The sequence below is a fragment of the Drosophila willistoni genome (assembly GCF_018902025.1).
Source record: "Drosophila willistoni isolate 14030-0811.24 chromosome XL unlocalized genomic scaffold, UCI_dwil_1.1 Seg142, whole genome shotgun sequence".
Taxonomy (NCBI): domain Eukaryota; kingdom Metazoa; phylum Arthropoda; class Insecta; order Diptera; family Drosophilidae; genus Drosophila; species Drosophila willistoni.
This window is the reverse complement of record NW_025814053.1, coordinates 8,839,179-8,865,859: the sequence shown is the minus strand read 5'-3', so window position 1 is coordinate 8,865,859 and position 26,681 is coordinate 8,839,179. Positions and strand designations below refer to the sequence as shown.

At 37.7% G+C, this 26,681-nt stretch overlaps 2 protein-coding genes across 6 annotated transcripts; one reads left to right on the top strand and one right to left on the bottom strand.

The window, feature by feature from the left end:
- Positions 1 to 344: 344 nt before the first annotated feature.
- LOC6644872 (dopamine D2-like receptor) lies at positions 345 to 26,681 on the top strand. Of its 5 annotated transcripts, XM_023177029.2 has the most exons (10): positions 345 to 1,395; positions 1,773 to 1,963; positions 22,281 to 22,390; positions 22,456 to 22,708; positions 23,121 to 23,419; positions 25,009 to 25,064; positions 25,116 to 25,254; positions 25,373 to 25,507; positions 25,745 to 25,845; positions 25,997 to 26,681. In XM_023177029.2, the coding sequence occupies exons 1-10, from the start codon at positions 462 to 464 to the stop codon at positions 26,206 to 26,208; spliced, it is 2,430 nt and encodes an 809-aa protein (XP_023032797.2). In that variant the 5' UTR covers positions 345 to 461; the 3' UTR covers positions 26,209 to 26,681. The 5 variants fall into 5 exon arrangements, with proteins under 5 accessions (XP_023032797.2, XP_046867509.1, XP_023032796.2 ...); XM_047011553.1 differs by having other exon boundaries at positions 25,012 to 25,254; XM_023177028.2 differs by having other exon boundaries at positions 25,009 to 25,254.
- On the bottom strand, positions 10,648 to 11,242 carry LOC111518898. The gene is made up of 2 exons (XM_023177031.2): positions 11,095 to 11,242; positions 10,648 to 11,040 (listed from the first exon to the last, which is right to left on the bottom strand). The coding sequence occupies exons 1-2, from the start codon at positions 11,095 to 11,097 to the stop codon at positions 10,735 to 10,737; spliced, it is 309 nt and encodes a 102-aa protein (XP_023032799.1). The 5' UTR covers positions 11,098 to 11,242; the 3' UTR covers positions 10,648 to 10,734.

Sequence of the window (26,681 nt, the reverse complement as noted above, 5' to 3'; positions counted from 1 at the left end):
CTCTACCTTAGGTTAACTTGAGAGACTGTTTTTGCTGAATAGTGTTGCGTGGGATTTACTTTTTTCTCTGAAGTATTTGCAAATCTTTTTACTTAGTTTTGCTATTTTTTATATATTTATTTGCTTAACAAGAAATCGTTCTTTTCTTTCTTCTAATTGCAGTCAAAGCGAAAATGCCGCTGGCAATTGAAGTGGAGTGTGCGTTGCCTCCACCGCATTAGAAGGGCGGTCACGGCGGAGGGTTGGAGGTCGAAACAACCAGATTAAACATGGCGACGCCAGTCTATGCAACGACTGAAGCAATACCAACAACATCAGCAATACCAGCAACAACCGCAACAGCAGCAGCAGCAGCGACAACAGCAACAACAACAACAGCAGAAACATTGTCCAAAAAGTGGATAAACTATTTACTAAATCACACCACAAACCATGTGGATAAACAACATGTGGGAAATGGAATGGATGACGATGATGGCAATGATGTCGATGTCATCGATAGTGGTTTCTCGTCATCATCAACGCCAAACAGTTACCTGCCGCACTATGACAATGTCGATGCCGATGCCGATATCGATGCCGATGTGGATGTGGATGTCGATGTGGACAAGACGCAAGCGGCGGCTGAGGATGCCGGCTATGCTCTGATCGATGACATCAGCGAGTGGTTGTTAAGTGGTCCAACAGTCAATGAAGCGGATAATCGCACGTTGGGCCCAACGACAACGATAAGCAATGAGACTGCAATGAGCTGGCTGACTCTGGACATGAGTGAGGCGACCGCACTGAATACTACAACCACCAGCAGTAGCATCCAGCAGGCCAGCAGGCGAGCAGGGAACAGCTCATTTGCCGCCGATGCCGATGAGGATGAGACCACAGGTCAGGGCCTCTATGCATTGCGCAACCTTGTGGAGCAACAGCTGCAGTCAGCTGGTGGTCAGGCCGGTGGGGGCCAGGAAGCTGATATGGCCCTTATTGACAGTGCGGAGGAGAGTGCTCTCGACAATGTGGCAGATAGCGAGACGGACTACGGTCTGCTGAGCGGCTTCAATGATATGGAGTTGCTTCAGCGTGCTGCCAAGGCAACTGTGAGAAACCGAACTGCCAATTATGCTGTTGGTGGAACTGGAGGAAGCGTCAGCAGCAGCAGTGGCAGTGGCAGTGGCAGCTCATTCATGCTGCTGCTGGAAAATTTTAACGATTATTTTCCCAACTATAATGGCAGCACGTTAACGGGGACAACAGTTGTCGGTACCGCGACAGTGGCCAGTGGTGGCCCTGGCAGTGGTGCCGATCAGAATCTGACCAGTCTCTATTTGGAGAACTATCGAATCAATTGCACAAACGCAACGCTGAATCTAACAAGCGAATCGTGTGCTGAATTGCGAGTTGGTAAGTTTGAAAATGAATTATTAACCAAAATACATGACAATTTGAAAGCAACTGATAACTAAGAGCTTAATTAAACCAATTAACCATCCGTTCATCCGTTAATTTGTCTGATCGAAGATTACTACCATTTTATTTGCCACTTTAGTGTCAGAGACTAAAGCGAACCAAAATATTCCAAAAATGTATCAAGCAAGTTTTTGAATACTTAAAGCCAATAATATTTTTCCTTCAAGATCTAGAGAAAACAAAAAGTATATTCGTTCGGGCTTCGAATGCGAGAAGAACAGTTTTATAGATAGATCTAGAGAGCAGTTGAAATATATATTCCATGAGCTGTTAATAATTATTTGCATTCTGTTTTGTTTTCTCGTTCACAGTGGACCACAATTATTGGGCTCTCATCTTGATATTGTTTCCGATTTTAACCCTATTTGGCAATATACTTGTCATACTCTCCGTTTGCCGCGAACGCTCGCTACAAACAGTCACGAATTATTTTATAGTATCATTAGCCATAGCCGATCTGCTGGTCGCTGTTGTTGTAATGCCGTTTGCTGTCTACTTTCTGGTAAGTTCACACATTTCTTTCTCTACTACATTATCTATGTGTAAAATGTACTCAGTTTATACGCATTTCGCATCGTTTACGAACTCCAAAATGGGGTGATGCAAAATTGCCAGCCATTTGCGTTTAATTTTATCAAGTATCTACTACTGTGTGGCAAAATCGGAACAAGCTGGGTCATATAATATAAATAAACATGCCAATAAATAACAAGAAACTGAAGTGAAGGCTGGCCAGGCCAGTCTAACTAGGTGGGTGGTAAGGGGAGACGTAGGGAAGGCAAGAGAGGATATAGAAGCGGGGCTTTTTACTAAATTGCGGCCATTCAAGCAATAACATTCAATTTTTGGTGGCCCAGGCCTATAAATCAATGTATGTATGTATGTACATACTACATGTGTGAGTGAAAGAGATGGTAATAAGTAGAAAGAGCGAAAGCAGAGCACAGGCGAGACAAGCTGGACGCATTCTTTATTTTTTTTTTCGTTTTCCTTTTCCTTATTTCTCTCTCATTTTCTTTCGTTTTTTTATTTATTTTTTTTTTTGGTTTGGTTTCTTTTTTGCTGTTGTTGGTTTTTTGCCCGTTTTCTTTGACTTAAGCCGACGTAGCTGTCATTCCATATGATTGATTGTTCGATTGACTGACTGACCGACTGTCTGACTGACTGACTGCTGGTGGTGCCTGCTGTGACTCCTCGACTCCATGTTGCCTCGACTCCTGATTCCCGATTTTTACCCGGTTGGGGTTTCGCTCCTTTGACAGATTGATGGAAGTGCTTCCATGTCCAATGTAAGAGCTCATCAGCATTCGGATCGGACCACCATCACAAGGACTTGGGCTTTTGATATGCTAATGCCCAGAGTCCTTCTCATTGGCCAAAAGAAGACGAGATATCAGCAGGCCTTAGGCAAATTAACTAACAACGGAGCAAAGAGCTTAAGATTTCAAATGTCCCTTTTGCATTCTAACGAATCTCAGCCAAAATCTCCATGAATTATAATAACGATCAAGTATATATACGTATATTCTGGCCCTCCATTCACTTTAAATTATTTTGTGGTAATAAAAATTGCATAACAAGCCCTTGGATAAATGGGCAATGGGACAGAGAGACAGGCCAAGTGACAGACTGTCAGAGCCAGAGTCAGAGTCAGAGTCAGTGTGCTATGTAATTAAAACGCATTGCAAGGCAAATGAAATTAACCAAATGCCACACAAAATGTGCAATATTTGACAATAAAAAATAATAAATAAAATGTGTAAACTTGTCACAGAAAATGAGCAGCAAACCAGATGCGGAATAAAAAACATAAAACTGGACACACAAGATAAATAAATTAAATTTTCATGCAAACGAGCTTATGCGCAGAGGACTAAATGTTGACAATTAATATACACAATAACACCGACTTATACTCATTATTTAGGGCTGATCATGTTAAAAAAAAATGATTATGTTTACACTTAAATTGTTCCTCAGATTAAGTACAATTGTACCTATCTACAAATCTCTTTAAATAATTATCTTAGTGATTATCTATTAGCTACATTAATTTCCTTTGCTTAACACCCAGTTTTTCAAAATAGAAAGAGACCAATAACAAAGTAATTGGCTAATAGAAATTATTTTTGAAGTGCACTCAATTTTAGTTATTCATAAAACATAACTGAAGTCTTTAACGTTCTTTAATAATACAAAATTTAATTAATTTAAATAATCAATATACAACTACCTTGAAATAAAAAAAAAAAAGAAAACACATTTCTTTAAGTATATTCTTAAATATAAGGTAAAATCAAACAGCAGCCTGTTGCGGCAATTATTCGTGATTTCCTTACTTCCGATGTGCTTACACACACACACAGACACAGAAATAAAGAGAAGGACAGACAGAGAGTGCGAGAAAGAGAGAGAGAGAGAGAGAGAGAGAGAGCAAGAGAGAGAAAGTAAAGAGAAGCCGCAACCGACATTCACAATCAATGGCAATGACAGAACATTTAATTTCAATTTGATCATTAAATTGACACGCGCCTTCCTGCAGATGGCTGTCTGTCAAACGGCCTCCTGCTGCTATTTGTTGACTTTCTAATACCTATCAAAAGGACCAACATACACACACACTCACACATTGGCACTGAGAAGGAACACACGTCGAGCAAATTAACTTGTCATTAAATGCATCAAATGCGCTTTGCCCCACCTTCACCTCAACCATATCACTTGTATGTGCAAGTGTCAGGTGTTAATTACGCTTTACCAACTCATACACGCAACTCACGGACACATACAGACGCACACAGACACCTGCACATATGTATATGTATATGTATACATGTGTAGTTATCCAGAGAGTGTGAAGCGTGTCAGGTGCAGTGCCCTGTATCAATTATAGTATTTAACTCGTTACAACAGCCATGGCAAATACAAATATAGAAATACAACACAAATACACCAAATGACAAAATTGTCTTGACCATGTGACAACCAACTAACTAATCATTAATCAATTTTAAGTGACCATTTACACAGATTTACCATTTACTTGATTTTAAAGCGAAAGTAATAAAATCGTTAGAATCTTAATTTGAGTAATGGATATCTATTATTGAATTCGTCCATGCTTCTCTCAACCATTTGCATGGATCTATGTACATACGTATGTATGTAGATATAATTAATGTTGAATGAACTCCAAACTTAAAAAGTTTAAGAGCAGAGAGAGCATTAAATTTCGATTTAGTTAGTAGCATGATGATACTTAATACCCCTTAATCATAATGTTTTGTATCTTTTTGATGTAGATCATAAAAGCCAGAGTTGAGAATTAACAACGTTGTTTATGCCTAGAACGGCGAGCTGTGAATTGCGCATAAGTCTTATCGGTAATAAATCCCTCCTAAAGCATTTACTATGCCCTAAAATGACGAAATATCCTTCCATTATTTCTATTACAGCACAAGTAGAGTCTTCTGATTTGAAATTATATTAATACACGAGTATTCTGTCTGTTCTAGATAAAAAAGATTGTTTAGTTAATAGCTTTGTAGATCAATTTGCAAGAGAGGGAGAGAGAGAGAGAGAGTATACAAATATCGATTGTGCCCATTTGGTATTGGGCTCGTCAAATGTTGATTTGCAAAGATGATTTTCAATTCATTTTTGGTTCATTAAATTTGATTAATAAATGAAATTAAATTAAAATCAAAAGTTCAGAAATTGTTTGCCCACTTCCGGTTTCACCCTTAATAAATTTATGATAGCATACATTTCAGGGCGGTAAGAAATAAACGCAAGGAGAGAGAGAGAGAGCAAAAAGAAAAAAAAAGGAATCCGAAACACAAGCAAAAATTATTTAACTCGGACAAGTCTGTTGGCATTTCCAAGAAGAACCCATTCTACACACACACACACATACACTTACACGCACACAAACACATACACAACTCACAAATGAAAATTGATTTAGTTAAGAGGATTTGCGTCAACAACAGCCACAATAAGTGGGCAGTAACACGGGCCATTCGTATGAGCCAGCGGCAAGCGGTGAACGAAAGGGAAAGAAAGGATGATGGGATGGGGATAGAAATCTAAGTGAAGGTGAGGAAGATTGCCAACAGGAGGGCGTATGCGTATGATTGTGTGTGTGTGTGTGTGTGTGTGTGTGTGTGTGTGTATGCATGTAGGTATTTGTGGATAGCACTTAACTCATAAAAATGTGTGCAGCGAAGGTTTTGGGAGGCATCCTTCTTTTACCTTCTACCACATCTCACTCTCCGTCGTCTCTAGAGAGATGCCAACAAAGAGAATTATTGCTTATGACACAAGCCACAACACAAAAAGAGAGAGAGAGAGAGAGAGAGAGAGAGAGTAAGAGTGTGAGAGTGAGACCGACAGCGACTGCGAGAGAGCAAACCAAATGCTGAGCCTAGTTATATGCCAGATCGCTGGGCGTATACGCAATTTGTTGCGTCATGTTGGTTGGGAATCAGGGCTCGCTTTAACTCGCGGATAAAACAAATAAATACCATACACACACACATAGACAGATACCCCTCACCCTCACGCAACACACACACACACACACACACACACATTGACATGTGTACCAGGCCAGTGGTTTTCTATTTTAAGTGGTTGTATATGTCAGTTGAAAGCTTTTGTTGACATACAAGTGGTCATTGAAAGTGTAAAAGCGTGCACCAAAAGTCCACCACCCGGTGGATATACGAGTACTTCTGTATGCGGATGTGTATATGGGTGTGTGCATAGAGGGATGGCTCGAGGTGGTGTTGGTTGGATAGATAGATGGATGCCCCAAGTCTCTTTGGGATAAAGTCAAAGTAGCTAACCCAACATCCGAACATTTGCAACCATTCCATTTCAAAGTTTAGTTCATGTTCATTGCTATAATCTTATCAAGACTTTGTTTGTCTTCTCTCACCCTCTCTCGAAACGAGTGTGTTTGTTTGTGTGTGTGTGTGTGTGTTGTATGTGTGTGTGACCTGTTATGTGGGTGGGCTTACATTCGTGTGAATTACGTTTATGCGTGTGAGTATGTCTGTAACGGAGTCTTACACATGTTGGATGCTCTTAATTGCTTTTGTGTGCAATATCACTTGGTCCTGGTCGTGGTCCTGGTCCTGTTTCTAGTCCTGGTCTTTGTTCTTTTGTTTTTGGCTCTTTTCAATTTGGTCATATGCATTGCATCTATCGTCAAATGTGCAAATGCAGAAAATGACAGAATTTAAAAACGAATGCAATGAAACACTCGTTTAGTGTCATAAAATCTTTTATACAATCTCTTTCTCTAGGTCAATACTGTTTCTTAATTGTAAATTGCCATACACTTGTCATTCCTAAAACAGGGCATCTTGTTTTCAAATAGATTAAACTGTTTTCTTATTGCTCATAAAGTAAAAAGCTTAGTTTAGATTGAATCTTTAATTCATAGTATAAGTATAGTAAGTACTTTACCATGGAACTTAGTAGTAGAAACAATTTTTTTATTTATATCAATTCCCATCTGGATTTTATTACAATTCTTAAAGAACAAATTATATGATATTTATCTAAATGTGTTTGCAATTTTGGCCAGATATTTGCATATTAGTCACTTGACAATTTCTGAGGCCATTGAATTCGATCAGAGGCTGTGACAGTAAATATTTATGTCATAAATAAAATTAAAGGCATAAATAAATAAGAAGATTAATCTACACACACACACACACACACACACACACACAAGAATAAGCACACACTTAACCAAAAAAAAAACTGCTCAAGCTAAAGAAAAGGAACTGTCAATGTCCTAGGAAAAGAAAAAAGGGAGAAGAGAAATAAAAGTAATCCATGACCCTTGTCCTTGGGTTCTACCATGGGCAACTCTATTTCTTATTGCCAGTAGGCATTAAATTTATTTATTTGCTTTGAAGTGAAATGTGAGTGAAAGTGAATTCAATTCGAAGGAATGCGATAACGGCACATAACCAGCATTTGGAATAAACTTGGCATTTTGCCCAGATAAAAATATAGTCTTCATTCAATCGACAATGCGAATGACAGGCAAATGTCGCTTCTCGTTTTTTGCTTTATGGGTCTGATGATGTTGACCTATCTTAACATATTGGGTGTAAATCTGTGGTTTTTATGAAATGACTAAAATAACCGGCGAGAAAACTTTGCCCCTAAGAATTCAAAGTTCAAATTGCTGAATTTTAACTAAATATTTCAATTATTAATTCATTTATTTCAAACAAATTATTTATGTTTCTAATGCAAGGATGGGCAAGCGAATTGCAACAAACAACCAAAACAACAAACGATTAATAATGAAAAGTTACTACAACGTCTAAAATTTCCTTAAATTTCCAAAGCATATAAAAAGCGTTCAGATTTGTTCTCATTTCTTAGTACCTTGACAAAATTCTCGGTTTTAAATAGTTAGTTTTTTAATTCGATAAAATGAAAAGTTATTGTCAATTTTCTCAACAATTCTTTTAATTGTAAGTTACAACTCCCAAAAGTTTTGTTCTTTTTAGCTATAATTTAAACTCTTTTGCTATCTTTTCGGTTGTTATGTGTTTTTTTGTTTCTTTTTTTTTACAAAATTTATGACTTTTATTTTGCAACACAATAAAGGTGTTTGGTCTCTCTAAATTCACAATGAATTTCAAATATTTTCCCAGCTAGGGAGGGCATCACCGAAATGTGTTAAAGGTGAGCACACATACATACATACATACATAGATATATACACACATACAAACAACAGGAAAAAATTTGGGTACACAAAACAAAATAAAAGTGCAGAAAGGGAGAAAACTAAGAAGAGGAAAACAAAACCATACAACAAGCATAACTAAAGTTGGATGGTGGTTGGATGCGCAGGTGTGGCGAGGGTGTGGGTGGTGGTTGATGGTTAGTAAGGATAACTGCCAAACTGCACAAAACTGTTTCCATTCGGCAAAGCAATAAAAAGAGTTTTGCCCTACTACTCCAACTGTAACTTGTTTCGTTCAGCTAAAGGAACAGGATGAGCCCGAGAACCTGGACACAAAGATGGCTGAAGGACCAAAAAGGGGAACGGCTGCTAAACTGCTGCAGCTGAGTTGCGAGTTTGAAGGAAAGTTTTTTAATTTTAATGGCCATTTAAAAGGTTGCAGGCAAGCAGTTTATGCTTGGCCCGTCTAAAGTACCGGGTTCTGCAAGGATAACACTCAACAAGGATATGCCTCAGCTGGCAGGCAAACTGTCTGCTGCCCCACCATTCTTCTGTTTCGATTAGTTGAATGAGTTTAGCAGATGATCGAATAGCATAAAACTACAAAATATATATAAATTTAAGTATCTCTATATACATATATATATATATATAAATGAAATGCAAGAGAGAGAGAGAGAGAAAGTGCTATCGAAAATTTAACAACGAAACTTTGATGGCCAAACACACCAATTTTGGGGTACGGCATTAAGAAGAAGATTGCATTTTCCCACTGCAAAAGTTATTTGATTCAAGCTTGGTTTTCTCTTTTTTTTTATAAACTTTTAGCCATATTTGTTTTTTAAAAGTGTTTTTCAGGTTTTCTTTAATGTATGTACATACATCTATGCATTTCGTTGCATTTTCTTTATATGTACATATATATAATTTTATGCAATTGGGGATACTTTTTAAAGTAATCCTTTTCAATCATCTTTATGGAATTGTTGGCTCCTTTCTTTTTTCCTCTCTCTCTCTCTCTGTTTCTCCTTCACACTTTCAGTTTGAGCACTTGCTCAGAGCCTTAGGATCATAGCTAAGCAAAAGCTTTTCCTATGAATTTCGTTTAGTCCAATTGAGGTTAAATCTCACTTTGGTCAAAAGAAAAAGGCTACCAAAGAGCAGAGAGCCCAGAGACAGAGTGAGAAAGAGAGAGAGGGATGGGTGGTGGGTAGTGTACTGCATTGCCAAGCAAAGTGGCTGCAAGTGGCTAAGCAAACAGACTGGGCAAACCGAAAAGCTGAAGACAAGGCGACTCAGAGTTTTGGAGTCCATGTAGCTAACTGTTTATTTATGTGATGCCTGCACTGCAGCAGCCACTTTCCCCAAGCAATCATCCTCCTACCGACCCCCCCACCCGCCATCCTGTTTGCTTACGTGCCAACTGCAGCAACAAATTGTTGTTGGCTAAGCCAAGGGCACAGACAGCGCCCAAATGCAGGCCAAGCAAACTGACACCGAAAAACAAAAAAAAAAAAAACACAGGAAACCATGACCCTGAGGAGTTGAGAGACCCACAATACATACTGACAAGCGTGTCTATGTATATTGTATGTATGAGAAATGAATTTAAAATCCTGCTAACCACCGTACCACCGCACATCAATTCAAATAAATAATCCAAGATTACAAAATACGTAAAAAAAACGAACAAAATAAAGTGAAAATGAAAAACCGAAAACCCCCAAACCGAAAAACTTTTCAATACTCATTCCTCACATAGCAATTTGCGACTAAAACACACACACACTTACTCACTGGGATTCGGATTAAGATGGGCAAGGGTAAGGCCCAGTTAAATGGCTGCTATCAAAATTATCGCCCAGTTGTTTGCCGGTCGTTGCCCCTGACCTAACCCGCACACCCTTTCTTCCTTCCCCATGTGCCCCCGTCCCTTCGCCACTACGTAATCGTGATTATGTTACCGACTTCCATCTCCGGCACGCATGCGAGTTAAAGCGCGCGCACTTCCTGTCGCCGGATTCGACCCACGGACCGCAGCCTTTGGTTTTTGGTCGCATTTTCAAAATGCCAGCATACGTTGTGTGTGCTTCTGTGTGTGTACAAATCTCGCTCTCTCACTCTCTCTCTCTGTGTGTGTGTGTGTGCCTTACCACTTTAGGGCACCCAACAACTTAAATAATTAACAAAGCTCTCCAACTCCCACTACCACACTCCCTTTGCCTAAGGGCAAACATTCAATCAACGCAAAATGTGAATCAGATGAATACCAAAAAACAAAAAAAAAGAAACAACCAAAACCAAATCTTTACCAACAACAATAAAACAAACTTTTTCTTTTCTTCTCGGTCACATGCCCAACAAACCTACATATACATATAAACATATCGTTTATTTAAAAGGGTACTTTAGGATACTCACAAGCAATGACACCAACAACTTATAAAGGGTTCAATGATTACTAATTTTTTGTTATCACTCCATTTATTTCAATTTAAATGAGAAAGTCCACATCAATGCAGCTCAACGATTATATATCAAGATATATATCAAATAACTATCTTCTTAATAAGGAAAAAGTCCTTTTTCAGTCTGTGCATTTTCACCATGGTATAATATAGCTGATTCTTCAGTTTCCGCTGCCTTTGCATAATGGGCTCATTGCCCTCTGCTTCCTCCTCCAGGCATGACAATTGATAATTCAATTGCTTGCGTTCCCATTTCTTTTGCGCGTGTTGTAATGTCAGGGTTCTCATCAAGCGATACAATTTGACGCGCTCCATTGGAGTAAGTTTCTTTGGCTTATTCCCGGCATCACCGCTTCCCCGATGTTCAGTGGTATTTGTAATTGGGTCCTGCGCTGATTCAGTTAATTTTTATTTTTCTTATCAGTTTTAGCATTTACATACCATTTTTTTGTTTTTTTCGTTATTCGTTTTTCTTTTTTGCCTTCTCCCAAAACAAAATGCTACCAGAGCTGCTTTTTTACTTTCAGAGTTGTCTGAGGCCAAATGACATTTTGACAGCTAATGAAAAGCCTTTTTAATTTTTAGAGAAGTTACCGATTGGGATAGCAAATAAATCGATCAACGATAGTTTAATATAAACAATAGTTCCATTTAGTAAATTGTAAGTCAAAAATTCTTATAAATTTTAAATGTTATAAAATAAATTTGGCTTGATATTTCAAATAAAATGTTTGAAGAACTCATTTATATATATATTTTTTGGTTTAACTGGAACAGAGCATACATTATTATTCTTAAAAGCATTTCTATGGTAAAAACATTTAGCGAATTCGAAAACAATTGATGAAGATTTAATCTTTTGTTGATTTGTGATCCCAGTGTGGATTTTGGCAGCAGTTAATCTATCTTGAAATGCGGGTACACATACACAAAAATGTACCTGTATATGTATAAGTAATTTGTCTAACCTTGTGGCTTGAACTACTTGAAATTGAAAGAGAAGAAAAGAAAAGGTAGGCCGCCGCTAAGGCACACAAAGTCATCATAAAATAAAATTTCCCTCGACGCTAATGACAACTAATTTGTGCAACAGAAACAAAAAATCTCAATACACACGTTGGCAATATATATATATACAATACACTCCACGTAGAAGCGGCGACATACACATACATACGTATATACAAAGTATGTGTTTGTGTACATGTGTGTGGTTGTGTGTCTGTGTGTATAAATAAGTATCAGGATCGCCTTTGGGGCGTCCGAGACTATTAAAAGTGGCGCACAAAAACGCTGAAATCGTTACGAGAACGATGAAGACGACAACAGGGACACTTACGAACAAACACACACACACACACGCAGATATATACAAAATACACACGCTTACAGAGAACTCACACACACACACACACACACACACACACAATAAACTTAATAAATAAGTCAATTAATTGCCCTGTGCTCCTGATATGATAGCAAAAACAGAAGCTGGAGGTGAAGCCGTATACAGACCCAGAGCCGGAGCAACAGCATCAAGTGCCATCTAGTAATATGGGCAAAAAGCCTTGCTTCCCCCCATCTTTTTCCTCTTCATTCTTGTCTCCCATGTCTAGGGAGTGTATATGCATGTGTGTGTGTGAGTATGTGTGCGTATCGTGTCTGCCTCTTCACTAAGGAAGAGCAAGTTCAATTAACTTTGTCCGTGTGGCATAACAAAATGTATGCGTAACTCGTTTAATAGTCGTTGGGCTTTGACTTTGAGGGCAACATTGTCCGTCTAGTTGCTGGCCAAGATGATGGTAACTTTATTATATTTTAACAACAACAACAACAGCAGACTATGAACTTTATCCCGTTGATATGAATAGCTTTAAGACCCTTGCAGGAAGTATCGACAAGTATTGCCACAAGTGTTGCTGCCAGGAGCACAAGCTTAATCAGTTTCAGATATTATATAAAAGCAATGGAAAAAAATGCAATAATAATTGAAACTAGAAGAATTAAACCTCTCACACAATCAACTGAATTTTTAGATTATTTATTTAAGTTATACTTATTGTTAGATGGAACAGTTAATCGATATTCCATGCTTGCAAAGCTATAACTACTGAATTATATTGATTGTTATCAGTGCTCTGTTTATCCGATCTAAAAATAATGAGTGGGTGTATATCATCGAAACATCCATTCCCACTTTTTATTATAACAGTCCGCGCGTTTCATACAATATATTTTTATCGACTAAAATAACTAAATTCTTCTTAACCAAAACAGTTTTTAAATTATAAGCCTAACAACGAAATACCCAGACGAACATATGTATATATATGTATATAGATTCGGCTTCTCATCCTTATAAAGAATATATATATATACTTTATTATATCGCAAGTGTCTCCTTTTCTGCACTACAAACCTCTGACCAATTCTATAATATCCTCAGCAAGAATATAATTGAGTACGATGGCAAAAGTGGTACTCAAATCACAAATAGAACACGATCTACTCAAATAGTCAAGTAAATTAAAGTTTTCCTTTGAAATCGACAAACAAAAAAATTTACCAAAGGACTTTTAATTTTAACTTGGGTGAAATCTTTAAAATATTGAATATCTTTTATGAAACTAAAAGATTAACCAAGTCTCTAGTCCATTAACAGACATGCTAAACTAGACAAACATATGCATGCTAAAAGTACAGTAGACCAAATAAATGTACCTTTTATTCCCGTATCCAACCAGCCGTAGAATACAGAAGTTTGTTCTAAGAATGGAAGATGGCTCCTGTTATCGCTAGGTCTCTCTTGTTTCTGGTCCCTACGTTTCGAGTTCCCTGGTTACGGTATTTACCAGCATAAACAAATTATTTGATGACTTTTACGCGCTAGCTTCGCCTTCGCACATTGCCAACGCCATTTTTGTAGGTTTTTTCTTTTTGGTTTTTGGGGGGGTCTGCATGGCCGAGCTAGCCAATAAGTAAACTTTTATGGCTGCCATAAAATAGGCGAAAAGGGGCGCCCACACACACACAAACCGAGAGAGAGAGAGAGGGAGAAACTCACGTATAGCTAAATACACACATATTTATTATATAAAATGCGAGTCACATAAAAAGAACTGCAAGAACGGCCACAGGGCAAAGAAGAGAAAAGAATCCTGAGAAGCATTTTTATGCAGCTGTTGTGACATTTTTATGCTAAGCAGCATCAGCATCAGCAGTAGCCAAAAACAAAACAAGAACCACAAGAGCCAAGCATATGCAACAAAATTATGAAAATTCATAAGAAGCCAAATGTTATGACATACTTGCAAGATAGAAAAGGCTATGGTTAAAGAAGGATAATGGATAGTAGAAGGAGGCAACAAGGAACATTGCCAATTTCAGCTTTCGCTTCGTTGGCTATTTTTCTTTTGGTTTATCACTTGTCTAACTGGATTTAACTAAGCTTCTTGTCGCCGACCTTCAAGCCAAGGAAAAAAAACATCTATCCATTTGGCCAGCTAAAATGACTAAACTACCGATTATACATACATATATCCCCATATATATATATATATATATATCTATGTATGTGTAGATTGGAATGAAAAGACTTTAAGGTTTTAATGTGAGTAGTAAGTTTATATCAAAGCCGTATCAACAGATTGAACTCTCACAAAGTTTTTGCAAACAATGCGTATACGACCTGTTGACTTTTGTTTTCTTTACTTACCCATCGAAGCACACAGCGTTGCTCGTTTTCTGTATACTCTAAAAATCAACAAGAATTGCGGATTGAATTAAAGGTACCCTATTTGTGTGCCCATTAAATTCTATTTTATAGTAATTTAAAATTCTATTAGTTAATTTCCTTTGTTATTTTAGTTCGATTACGATTATTTTGAGCTGTTTTTTGTCACGGTCTAAATTCTTTGTTCTATGCTATTATTGAAAAAAAAAGAGGATGAGGATAGCATGGTTTTCTATTCAATAGACCCCAGAACTTAGAGCTTGTCCATGAAATATAAGTCAATAGGATATCCTCTATATCTATATCAAAACTTTCAAGACATTTTTAGCTAAAGCCCATAAAAGTATTAAGTACTTTCAGATTTTCTTTGCTCTGATTGGGCCTTTAAAAGGACCTCTCTATTTACCCCACATGGTATATATGTAGGTACACATGTATGTATGTACATTCTTCTGTATATCTGAAAATATAAAGAATAGTTGTCACATCTATAATTTACCAACAGCAGCAGTAACCGATAGCAAAAACCAGCCCAAAATATGTAAACCGCCAAAGGCTGTGAATAGCAAAACAAAAAAAAACACACAAAAAGGAAAACAGAAATAAAAATAAAACAAAAGTTTTCATAAAAATGGGGAAAAAACGGAAAAAAGGAAGCATTCAAGTTTCTGGCACGTGCCCATAATAAATACACTGGAAAAAAACACTGAGAGTAAATTGTTAAATATAATTTTAGCCCACAATTATTTGGCCATTCAGACCCAAATCAAACTCAATAAAGGCTGTTGCTTTAGCCAACTCACACACACACACACACTCGCAAAGCTATTGTGCATAATAATGATCTATAACGAGATGATAATGACGCCGAGCCATACATTGGCAGGCCCCAAATTGAAACCCAAGTCAAAAAACTTTGCTTTTTTGCATGACATGAAACTCAGAAGTTTCTTTTTAGCCCGGTATGACTTGGTCACCAGTTGAGACGTGAGTGGGGTTCATGGGAGGACGGGCAACTCAACTATTTTCTGCGCCGCATAATGTTCACAATTTGTTACGCATGCTCGACTTGCCACGCCCAGTGGTCCGTTCGCCCTGCGGTTGCCCACCGAAGTATCAAAAATCTGTTTGAAGTTAAATTCGCTTCAGCAAAAGGAAAAAAAAAAATACCAAAAAAAAATATATATATATATATAAATATATACCTATGTATGTATGTGTGTAGGTTGAAAGGGAACCCAAGCCCAGAAGATGATGACAAAAAAGGGTTGTCAGGTCTCTCTCTCTCGCCTCGTCTTGTCTCTCCATCTCTGACCTCTCTTTCGCTGATAGGCCTCTATCTATTTTACTTGGAAAAATGTTGTGTCTACTCTCGGTTTTATAATTAATTTTAAAAAGCTTTTAATGGCTGTTGGCATTCGCTGGCATACTATAGACATAGACACAGAGCTGAAGCCAGTGGTAGCTTCGCAGTTTCTGGATTCGTTTTCCGTTCTGTTTTTTATTTTTTCACTTTTTTTTTGTTTTTTGGCCTTAGCATTTAAAGAGGAAAGGGTGGACTGGAGTGTGCAAATGGGTTTCAGTTTTTGGGCCCTACAAAATACTCAAATGCTCCTAATTGACTTGCCAATGCAAACAGCTCCCTTGGGCATACGAAAGATTTGCAAACGGTGTACGGGACGGGAACGAGACTAAACGAAAGGGAATGTAAAGTACCTTCAAATCAATCGAGATGACGATAGTGGATAACAGAATCAACTGAAGATATATGTAAGTATATTGGACAAAGATGAGAGTTCCATCTTTTTGATTGAGCCATGCTTAAGTAGCTATTGGAATGCACTGTAAGCAGAATTCAAATTGCTGTTACTCTGACTTGTATCGACTTGTGATTATGTAATGCCCAAATGCCCAAATGTATGCATTAGTTTCTTTCCTGCAGCCAATTAGGTAGGCAATAGAGTGAAACAGAAACCAAAAAACGCTGCACATTGGACCGAAATACCCTTTTTATTAGCATAAAGTTGTAAATTTGCATCAGATCTTTGTCTATAGAAGATATGTTAAATATTTTAGTTATTAAATTATTAAATGCGAATTGTATTTGAAATGTCTTAACGTATTTGTGCTTTGTGAAGTAAAAAAACGATTTCTGTTCTTTTGTGCCAAAAAGTAATTATGCAAATATTTACTCTAGCCTGCACCTTGAAACCTTTTATTAATATTTTGTCTCCTTTCTCTTCATATTTTGTAATTTATCTCAAATTTGAGGTAAGAAAGTTTATTTTACTGGTTGTTTCAGGGTCAACAATATGATAAAATTTTATAGTCGAATTCGGTTTGGGATAAAAATTTAATCCAATCCAAAATATTTCGGCCCCGCTTAAGTGCTTACGAAATTTCAGCCTTCTATCATTTAATATGTAGTTTATGCCAAAAGCAGCTGAGCTTAGCCCACAGTGCTCTGGTAAGAGTGTCAAAAAGAGAGTGTTTGTCCAGCATAGGGTGAGGTCAAGGCTCTGGCAATTGCTCCAAAGTGATGCGGTTCCGCATCCGCTTCATTAAGTTCGCCACCTTGCGCTAGAAAGAAGCAAAAAGTTTAAAAAAACCCCCAAAAAAAAAAACAAAAAATCGACACTGGTAAATAAAATGCGCAATTGACAGGCGCAAAAAGAAATGGTAGCAGCCGCAGCTTTCCAGAAACCAACACACACAGACACATACTCACATATGTATGTATATGTATGTATTATGCGAGAGATGCACAGCAAGTAAACAACTTCGACGTCTTTTTTCCCTCTCATCGCGTCATTGCCTCTTGCCACCTGCCAATGCCAAATGTTTATAAGCAAATACACAAATACAAACAAACAAATAAATATATATTTGTGTGTGTGTGTGGGTGTTTGTGTGAGTGTGTATATGTGGAGTAATGTGCAAAGAATGACACTGGGGGGAAACGATAATGGCCAATTAACGCGACCAATATCATTATATAACCCACTTTTAAAACTATTGCAATTAAAACCGATGCCATGAAAGATAAACATTTTATCCTTTTCAATGGCCGTTTCTTTCTCAAAATGAATAGGCAAAGAAAATTAAAGAATTAACCTTAAGACAACGATGATTAAACTTAAAGATTTTGGGTTTATTTAGTTGTAACTTTAATTTGCCTTACTTCAAACGAAATTGTCTTGAACTAATAGCTTATTTTAATAGCTGCAATCGTGACAGAATTTAATTAAAGCACAGAAATTAAGATGAAAATGTAATACGAAAGATATCCAACTATATTGTTGTACAAATTACTACAAATTAAATATGGTAAATATCTTCTTCTTTGTTGTTGATTTTTTTTTTAGCTAACAAATACCGACCTACCTCTATATACATACATATGTATGTGTGCGTATATGGGGAAAATAGAAGAAAGAAGTTGAACTTTGTGTCTGAGCTGATATAAGTTATACTGCTTTGGCTTCAGAAAGCTAATCCCTTTCTATTTATATATCACTGATTTATACAAATAGTTACTTTCATCATCAAGTAGCTACAATATGCTCTCAAGTAGATTTCAACTTCTTTGCCAGCTTCACCACATACACCTTTATCCTCCACCCCCTTGCTGTCCAACGCAATGCCCATTGAATATGGAAAGCCCCAAAGGAGAACCCGAAATGTATGCTATACTTATATATACATCCATGGTGTATATGTGTGTGTGTGTATGTGTGTTTGTTTTCTCTATATCTGCGTGCAAACCATAAAAACCAGAAGCTCAATTATCAAAATGCTACGTGTGTTTGTTTGCTGCTCCATCTCCCACCTCCCTAACGAACAAACTCTGGGTGAGTGTGTTTGTGTCTCTGTGTGTGTGTGTGTGTGTGTGTGTGTGTGTGTGTGTGTTTGTATATGTCATTCTCATTCTCGCTGTCTTGGTCTCTTTTTAGACGCTAGCTAGAAGCTTTGTCCCTTTGGGTTTTTCTGTGTGCGGTCGCCTTTGACTGTGCAAATAGATAAATTTATTTATTTTATGCTCCAGCTTCTGCAAAAAAAAATAAAAAACCCCACACACACACACACAGACACAAAGTAAAAAATAGAGATAACCGAATTTTCTATACTTATTCAATGTTTTTTTAAACATTATCATTCTAGCATTCCTGAAAGGATACTTTCATATCCTCAAACTTCATCTATACTCACCATTACACTATATACTTTTCTATATAACTTTATTTTGTGGATCAGCAAGTGTATTGGCATATCGGTGCTAAAAACTTGTTAACCTTTTTGCTCTCCTTTTGTTGATCTATTTTATTTGAAAAGCAAATCGACCCAGACCCAGAGCCAGCAAACCAACTGACTTTAAATGCCTTTGTGCTAACAATATGCATAAATTGAATGTCATTGAACATTTTCGAACAGACACCAATACAAACACCAAATATACACCCAAAACCCATATATACAAACCTTGGATGGAAAATCGTCTATACCATTCTTGGCCAAATATGACAAAGTAATATATATATGTACATACACACATATATGCGACGCTATTCTTTCAATGATTTCAACGACAGATGGAGGGTGTTTGAATTTAAAAAAAAAAAACTTAATTCACAAAAGATTCTTAACTGCGATGACACTAAATATACAAAATTCAAAACTTAAAGATATTATCACTGTTCAATTTATTGAGATAAGTATAACTAATAGGTCAAACCTTGGAGTTACCCAGTCGAAAATCGTAGGCAGCTTAAAAAAGGTGATAAGTAGTCTGTATGGATAGTTCTTTATCAGACTCTAAAACTAGTTGGTAATTATAACCAACTAAGCTCAAGACTTTATAACTATAAGGCACCAAGTTTATAAGAAGTTAAAAGAGATCGAAATTTGGTAAATATGACTAAAAAAAGTTAGGCAAAGTCTGTTATTTTGAATCTAATTAGCATATTTCACTTCGTAATTAGTGAAGATTTGTCAGAAGTCATATCATTATACATAACTCTTATTAATGTGTTTATATTTTCAAGACAGAAACTTAAAATGAGACCCAGTTCCTCTTATGCATTCATATGTATATCTAAAAATATGTATTTCTTCTAACAATTAGTCAAATAAGTTTTTATAGTTTTAGTCTTGATTCTCGAGAAAGCAATACATAATAGTTCTTTGAATTCAATTGGTGTGGTTCTTGCACCAACAAAATTCATCGACTCTTACCAATATACATAAATACGTAGATATGTACCTATGTTTGGTTAGAGAAAAGGGAACTTCAATGTTCTTTTGTAACATAGAGCTAGATAATGCTATATACACACACACACACATACATGAGGCACACACATACATGGAATGTACAATAATGTTTATGCAAATATGTGCTATACATAAACTGACTCCTTTTGCCGTTGCCTTCGTCTTTTTTTTCTTTGATACGACAATAATAATCGATTTACGAAAAACTTGGCTATGAGACCACAGCCAAAAAATAATAAGAAAAAGACGCACCAGAAAGTTTTAAAGAAAAACATTTTAGTATACCTCTTACTTGTTATGGTATAGAGAAGCGTATTGAGATGGTGGAGAATATGAAGATATATATATATACATAGGTATATAGAAATATTTCTGTCAGCTGCTGCGACTTGCATTGTAACAAATCTGAAGCAGCTTTTTACTAGTACTATATTGGAATTTAAGAGCTATTTTTCTATAAAGGGTATGTTAAAGTCGTTGCGATCTAAATGTGTCTAAATACATGCGAACGCTAAAAATACATTATAAATTATAGTTCAGCTTCAAATGCAGCAGCCGCAGCAGTAGCAGCAGGTTCTTAGCCTCAGGTTTTGTCTGGGTCTCAGCATACTTATATTACGTGTACGCAATGTGTGCCACAGCCAACACCCAACCAGCCATGTTACACACCTCCTTCCAGCCGACTTATCCTAACAGCATAACCGACAATGGGGCGACAATGGTGAACAGAAAGCAAAGAAATGATGTAAAAATTCCTCGAGCAGGTTACGTGTTTCAATGTGTCTGTGTGCGAGTGTGCGTCTGTGTCTGTGTTTGTGTGTGTATGAGCATTCGTGCGTATGTCTTTATATCTTAAAACTTTTTGCCACTTTCTTTGCCACGCTCAACTTTTGTTATGCTCGCTTAGTCCCGGCTATGAAGCTCAAAGTTTAGACTTTCTGCCAATGCCATGTTTGTACATTTCTTCGTTGCTTTCACTTGACTTTCACTTTCATGCTACAACTTTGCCATCATGTGTGTGTGTGTGTGTGTATGTGTGTACGTGTGTGGGTCGAGGAGGGTTTGGGGGGTTAGTATGGGCATACGGTGTGAGTTTGTTTCCCTACTTTAAACATAAACCGATCGAAGTACATATCGAGAGACAGACTGTAAGAAAAATGAATGCACGTATCTATGTATGCATGTACATACATACATATGTATGTTTGTATGTATGAAGGCTGTCAGTTTCAGAAGCCATCTACCCTCTACTCTCACTTTACCCTACATTCTCCCACAACAGCCACCCGTCTCCTCTTCACCTTTCTCATCTTGTTTTTTATGTGTTTTGTGTGCTACAAATTGTTTGGCTTTAGAAATTCCTTGCGTTATTGTTGAGGTTTTTATGGAGTTTGCGATGCTCGTAGATGCCCATGGAGAGATAGACTCAAAAACTAATTTGTAGCAAAAAAAAAACACGAAACGAAAAATAAAAACGAACGTAAAAAGAGGACAAAAATAAATAAAGAAAAGAGGCAGATGAAATAACGAAACGAAAGCGAAAGGAAAATATTGTTATTGATATCCGACAATGGACTTTGGGATTTATGTTTGCCTTCGTTTAGCTATCATTGAAAAGTCAGATTTTTCTGCACACGTTACAAATAGATTAATAGCAGTTGGAAATTAAATTGCTTTTCCATAACAGACCCTGCATCCAGCATTCAACACCCAGCACTCAGGACACAGGACACAGGACTCAGAGACCCAGACCCCCAAAATAGATGTCATTAAAAAGGGTCTTTAAGTGCTGGCCATTGTTCAAAGCAAAGGCAAGGAAGAAAAGAATGAGAAAAAAAAGGAAGATAGATTAGAAGATAAGAAACGACAACGATTCAGCACAAAATGAATGAATGCATTCATTTCTCAAAATGTTCATTAATGTATCTCAATCTCAATATCGATAATTGAAGTAAGCACGAAATGACACTGTTATGTCACCAAAATCATTAACCTTAAACATGAACACCAAAAAAATAATGATAATATTTTACCTAATGCACTCAAGCCGTATGGAATGGATATATATATATATTTAGTACTAAATTCATGTTGATATTAATTCATTCAGATGATAATAAACATTATCCCTTAAGCTTTTAAATTTTTCTATAGACTTTTAATTTTTATTTTGTTCTTTCATAGTTAGCTCCTTCTAATTGAAAGCAAACCAAGACAGTTTCTTCTTAAGTGATACTCTTTAATATAAAACTTACCATTAGTCCATTAAACTATATAAGCAAAGATTGTCTGCAATTTTACAAACCAGGACATTGGCCAAAGAGTATCTCTTAGTGAAACGAGAGCACCTTCAACATATCCTGCAGAGTCAATCACTTTCTAATTAAAATGCACCAGGCTTACCAAGATAAGATAAGCAGGGTGTCATTAGACGAACTTCTTAACTTTTTAATGGGAGGATAAGGTCATTTGGTCACACAAGTGGATCAAAGCCAGAACCTTAGTTTACGTTCATGCTGCCCATATCCTTCTTTTGGGTGCATAATGTTTATGAACTAAACAATTTATGGTTGGTGATCGAAACTACAATTATTTTTAACCAAAATATCGTTTTTGCTTGCAGGTGAATGGTGCATGGGCATTGCCTAATGTCGTTTGTGATTTCTATATAGCAATGGATGTGATATGCTCCACTTCATCGATATTTAATTTAGTGGCTATTTCAATAGACAGGTAAGAAGATAGATTGTTCTACTAATTGTTAACAAATGGAGAAAATATACAATTGTATCTTGCAGATACATCGCTGTGACGCAACCAATAAAATATGCCAAGCACAAAAACAGTCGCCGTGTTTGCCTTACCATATTGCTAGTATGGGCAATATCGGCTGCTATCGGTTCACCGATAGTTCTTGGCCTAAATAATACACCCAATCGTGAGCCAGATGTTTGCGCCTTCTACAATGCCGATTTTATATTATATTCATCACTGAGCAGTTTCTATATACCATGCATAATTATGGTATTTCTTTATTGGAACATATTCAAGGTGAGTCTCAAGTTTGCAGTGAGCCAATTAAAATGGATTTAAAAGGATTTGCCAAGTACGGCAAAAGGGCATATTGCCATGACATCAGAAAGTCTAAAGTCTGGCTTGTTTACACGCATTAGTTAGTTAGTCAGGCAGGCAGGCAGGCAGCAAGCAGGCAAGCAAGCAGGCCGACAGTCAGTCAGAAAGTCAGTCTGTGAGTTGGTAGACTGCAATTGCAATTTCTGCACTTCCTTTCAGTCTCTTTGCCTCTGTCTGTCTCATAACTGATGAAACTGCTGACGTAGCATGTCATGGATTATATTGAACAATCCTTCAATCTCAATCTCAATAACAATCCTTTTTTCCCCATTTTTTCTGTTTTTTTTTTTTTTTTTTTGTTGTATTTTTCTTCTGTTTTTGTCTGTTTCAGGCGCTGCGTAGTCGAGCCCGCAAACAACGTGCAGCCCGCAAGCCGCATCTCTCAGAGCTGACGGGTGGCAGTGTTATAGAGAACATCGCCCAGACCCGGAGACTGGCTGAAACGGCTCTCGATAGCAGTCGTCATGCCAGCCGCATCATGCCCGATGAGCCGGCCACCAATACGGCAAGTGGTTCCAACGAGGAAGAGGACGAGAATGCCATATCGCCCGATATCGATGACTGTCATGTCATTGTGAATGACAAGTCGACTGAATTCATGCTGGCCACCGTTGTCGAGGAGACCGGCAAGTGAGTAGAGTAAAAATTGCGATCAAAAGTGTGCGCAATAAGAGACATGCCCATCCTAGTCTCTTTTTCTGTCTCGCTGTCTCTCTTCTCTCTCTCTCTCTCTCTCTCTCTCTCTCTATTTCTCTCTTCCTGTGTGTTTTATTTATTAATTATATTTTCAACTCATCTATTGGATGTTTATAAGAGTAACTAAGCAAAGACAACTAGTTTAAATCTGAAAATATCTCCATTTGGCAGATAGATGCAATTTGCAAGGTGGCTAGCTCTCTGTTGTACGTGCCACACGTAAAAGATAAGAACATTCTTCCCCCTACCTCACCCAAAATGAACCTACTTAGTAAGACCAGCCAGATGATTGCTCTCTTCTGCAAGTAACCCCCACTTAATGCCACCAAAATGGAAATAGAAAATTGTCAATCTAATTGCAATCCCCATCTAGACGTAGTTGTTGTCGCAGCCTCAATCATGGCCATGCCCAGAGCCACGCCCACCATCGCCCGGCAACTCAACTCAATTTAGACATAAAATGAAAATACGAAATGAGCAAAATCCCTTGGCCCTTGCGACTGACGTGGGATTGGGACTAGCACTAGAAGGACTTCTTTTTGTCTAGCCGAGATTGCATTTGCGGCACTTGATGATTTTGGTCACTTTATTGACTTTATGTGTGCATGGGGAATTTCAGTCCATTGATGATAAAAGTATATATACGTATATATAAAACTGAAAGTTTTCTTTTGAGTTGACCAATGCCTACTTTGAAGTAAGTCATTCAAATAGGTTGGTTGCAAGACCAACCAACTAAGAAAAGGGCTAAAATATCGCTCTTGTCTTTTAGAAGTTAATTGATTAAAGCTTACTTTTACTCCCATTATAAATGAGAATGGAGTTTATATTGCTCGAAAAGGACTCTTATTATTATGTTTTCAGTATATCTTAACTTGAATTTATTTATGTATCTGAATCCTCCTATCGAAGTGAAGGTTAAGCACAGTCAATTAGCGCTTCGTGAGAATGCCTCCATCCACTTAATATAATAAGGACATGAAATGAGACCATTAATGATGGCCGGATGCACAAAAGCTGATGGTTGAGCGGAGGCAGAGCCAAAACGGTTTGCCCCAAATCAAAAAAAAAAAATTAAAAAAAAGAAGAAAAACGTGAGGAAAACTTCTGCAAAAGTATCACACTCTGCTAACGATGGCCAGCGCTCGAGATAGAGAGAAAGAAAGAGAGTAAAAATAAATCTCAATAATTCAATTAATGCGTCACTTAATTGAAAACTCAATATTTTGCCCTGTTTTTAATTGACATTACGCGTTTCCTCTCCACCTCCAACACTCCCTCACTTTCCCTTACGCCCTCTGTTTCTCTCTGTGTCTTCCTTTTCGTTTCTTTTCATTTGGAATATCTCACTTTCTCCATGGTCTCGGTCACTTCAAATTGATTGCTGGATTCCATTCGATTGCCATCATTATCAACGCCATCATCCTTGTGCCGGATGTCATCCCGGGGATCCCTGTGTGCCTTCATCTCACTCTCGCTCGCTCTCTCTCTCTCTCTGTCTGGCATCATCATGGTGGGGATAGCAGCGTTGTGGCACAGATCACAACACAGCCGCAGCTGGTTGTTGCCGATCCGAATGGTAATCATGATTCTGGTTATGCTGCTTCAAACGTTGACGATGTCCTTGCAGGAGTGGGCGCTGCGGCAGTAAGCAGTACAACGCCGCCGGACAGTCCGTTGCCCAGTGGTGCCACACTACAGCGCTCCAGTGTTAGCAGTCGACGCAACACAGCCGAGGATTCACCAAAGCGCGGGGAGCCAGCTCTAAGGTCAGTTGAATGTTTGATCTATCCATATGTTTTATACCATTCAATTCCATTGCATCCGTTTCATTCCATGCCTCGTCACGTTACGTTTCATTTCATTTGCATTTCCGTTTTCTTGTAGCGTCGCCATGAAGCCGTTGTCGTTTGTCCGCTATGGCGTACAGGAGGCCATGACTTTGGCACGCAACGACTCAACACTATCGACCACATCGAAAACGTCCTCGCGCAAGGATAAGAAAAATTCACAGGCGTCAAGGTGAGTAACGCCCCTTTAACCACCAACCTCCCCCACCACTGTCTCGCCTAATTATAGTTATTAGTTGGCCAAACGATTTCTCTGTCTCTGTCTCTGTCTCTAACACAAATGCTGGTATTTAACTCTGTTGTGCTTTCTCTTTCTCATCGACAAAAAAACAAAACAACAAAAATGCAATTTACCTACCTTGGCTTGTTATTCCGGGTCGTTTGCGTGCGCCGCATGATGGGCGTTTAGATTCACGATATACAAGGTGCACAAGGCTTCGAAAAAGAAACGCGAAAAATCGTCCGCCAAAAAAGAGCGAAAGGCCACTAAAACATTGGCCATCGTTTTGGGTAAGTTGGTAGCATAAGCCAGAAGCCAATCGAACCAAGCTGCACTTTCACTCTGATGATGACGCTGATGGCCAAATTTCCCTTTTGCTTTTTTTCTTTGTTTTTTTTTTTTTTTTTCTTTTCGATTCTTTTCTTTTGGTTCTTCATCCAGGCGTTTTTCTGTTCTGCTGGCTGCCATTCTTCACCTGCAACATTATGGATGCGATGTGCGCCAAATTCAATAAAGACTGCCGACCGGGCTTAACGGCCTTCATGCTTACCACCTGGCTGGGCTATATCAATAGTTTTGTCAATCCCGTCATCTATACGATATTCAATCCAGAATTTCGTAAGGCATTCAAAAAAATCATGCATATGGGGTGATTACAAACAGTCAACAGCAATAGCAAATATCATCATCATCAACGTCATCAGCAACATCAACATCATCTCTACCCTGTAGTGCAGCAAACTGAGATGGCTTCAGGATCACGAGCAGCACTACAAATTAAACTTGACCTAGAGCAAGAAGCACAACTGTACCTACAATTCTGTAAGTACTTAAGAATGATGTTTTAGATTAGTTTAAGCCACACGACGAATATTGTATAAAACCGAAAAGAAAAACAAACCTTGTGCCAAAAAAACCAAAAACACACACATTTTTGATCTCTCACAATATCTCGATCTCGATTAGCCATTCAGCCAGCCAGATCAACTCAAAGTCAGCAATCAATAATCTATGAATGTATGATTGAAATAAGCATAACTATAACTATTTATATACCCATTATGGCAAATGTGTAAATAGCTAGAAACCAAAAATCACATAAATAATAATGTACATACAAGTTATA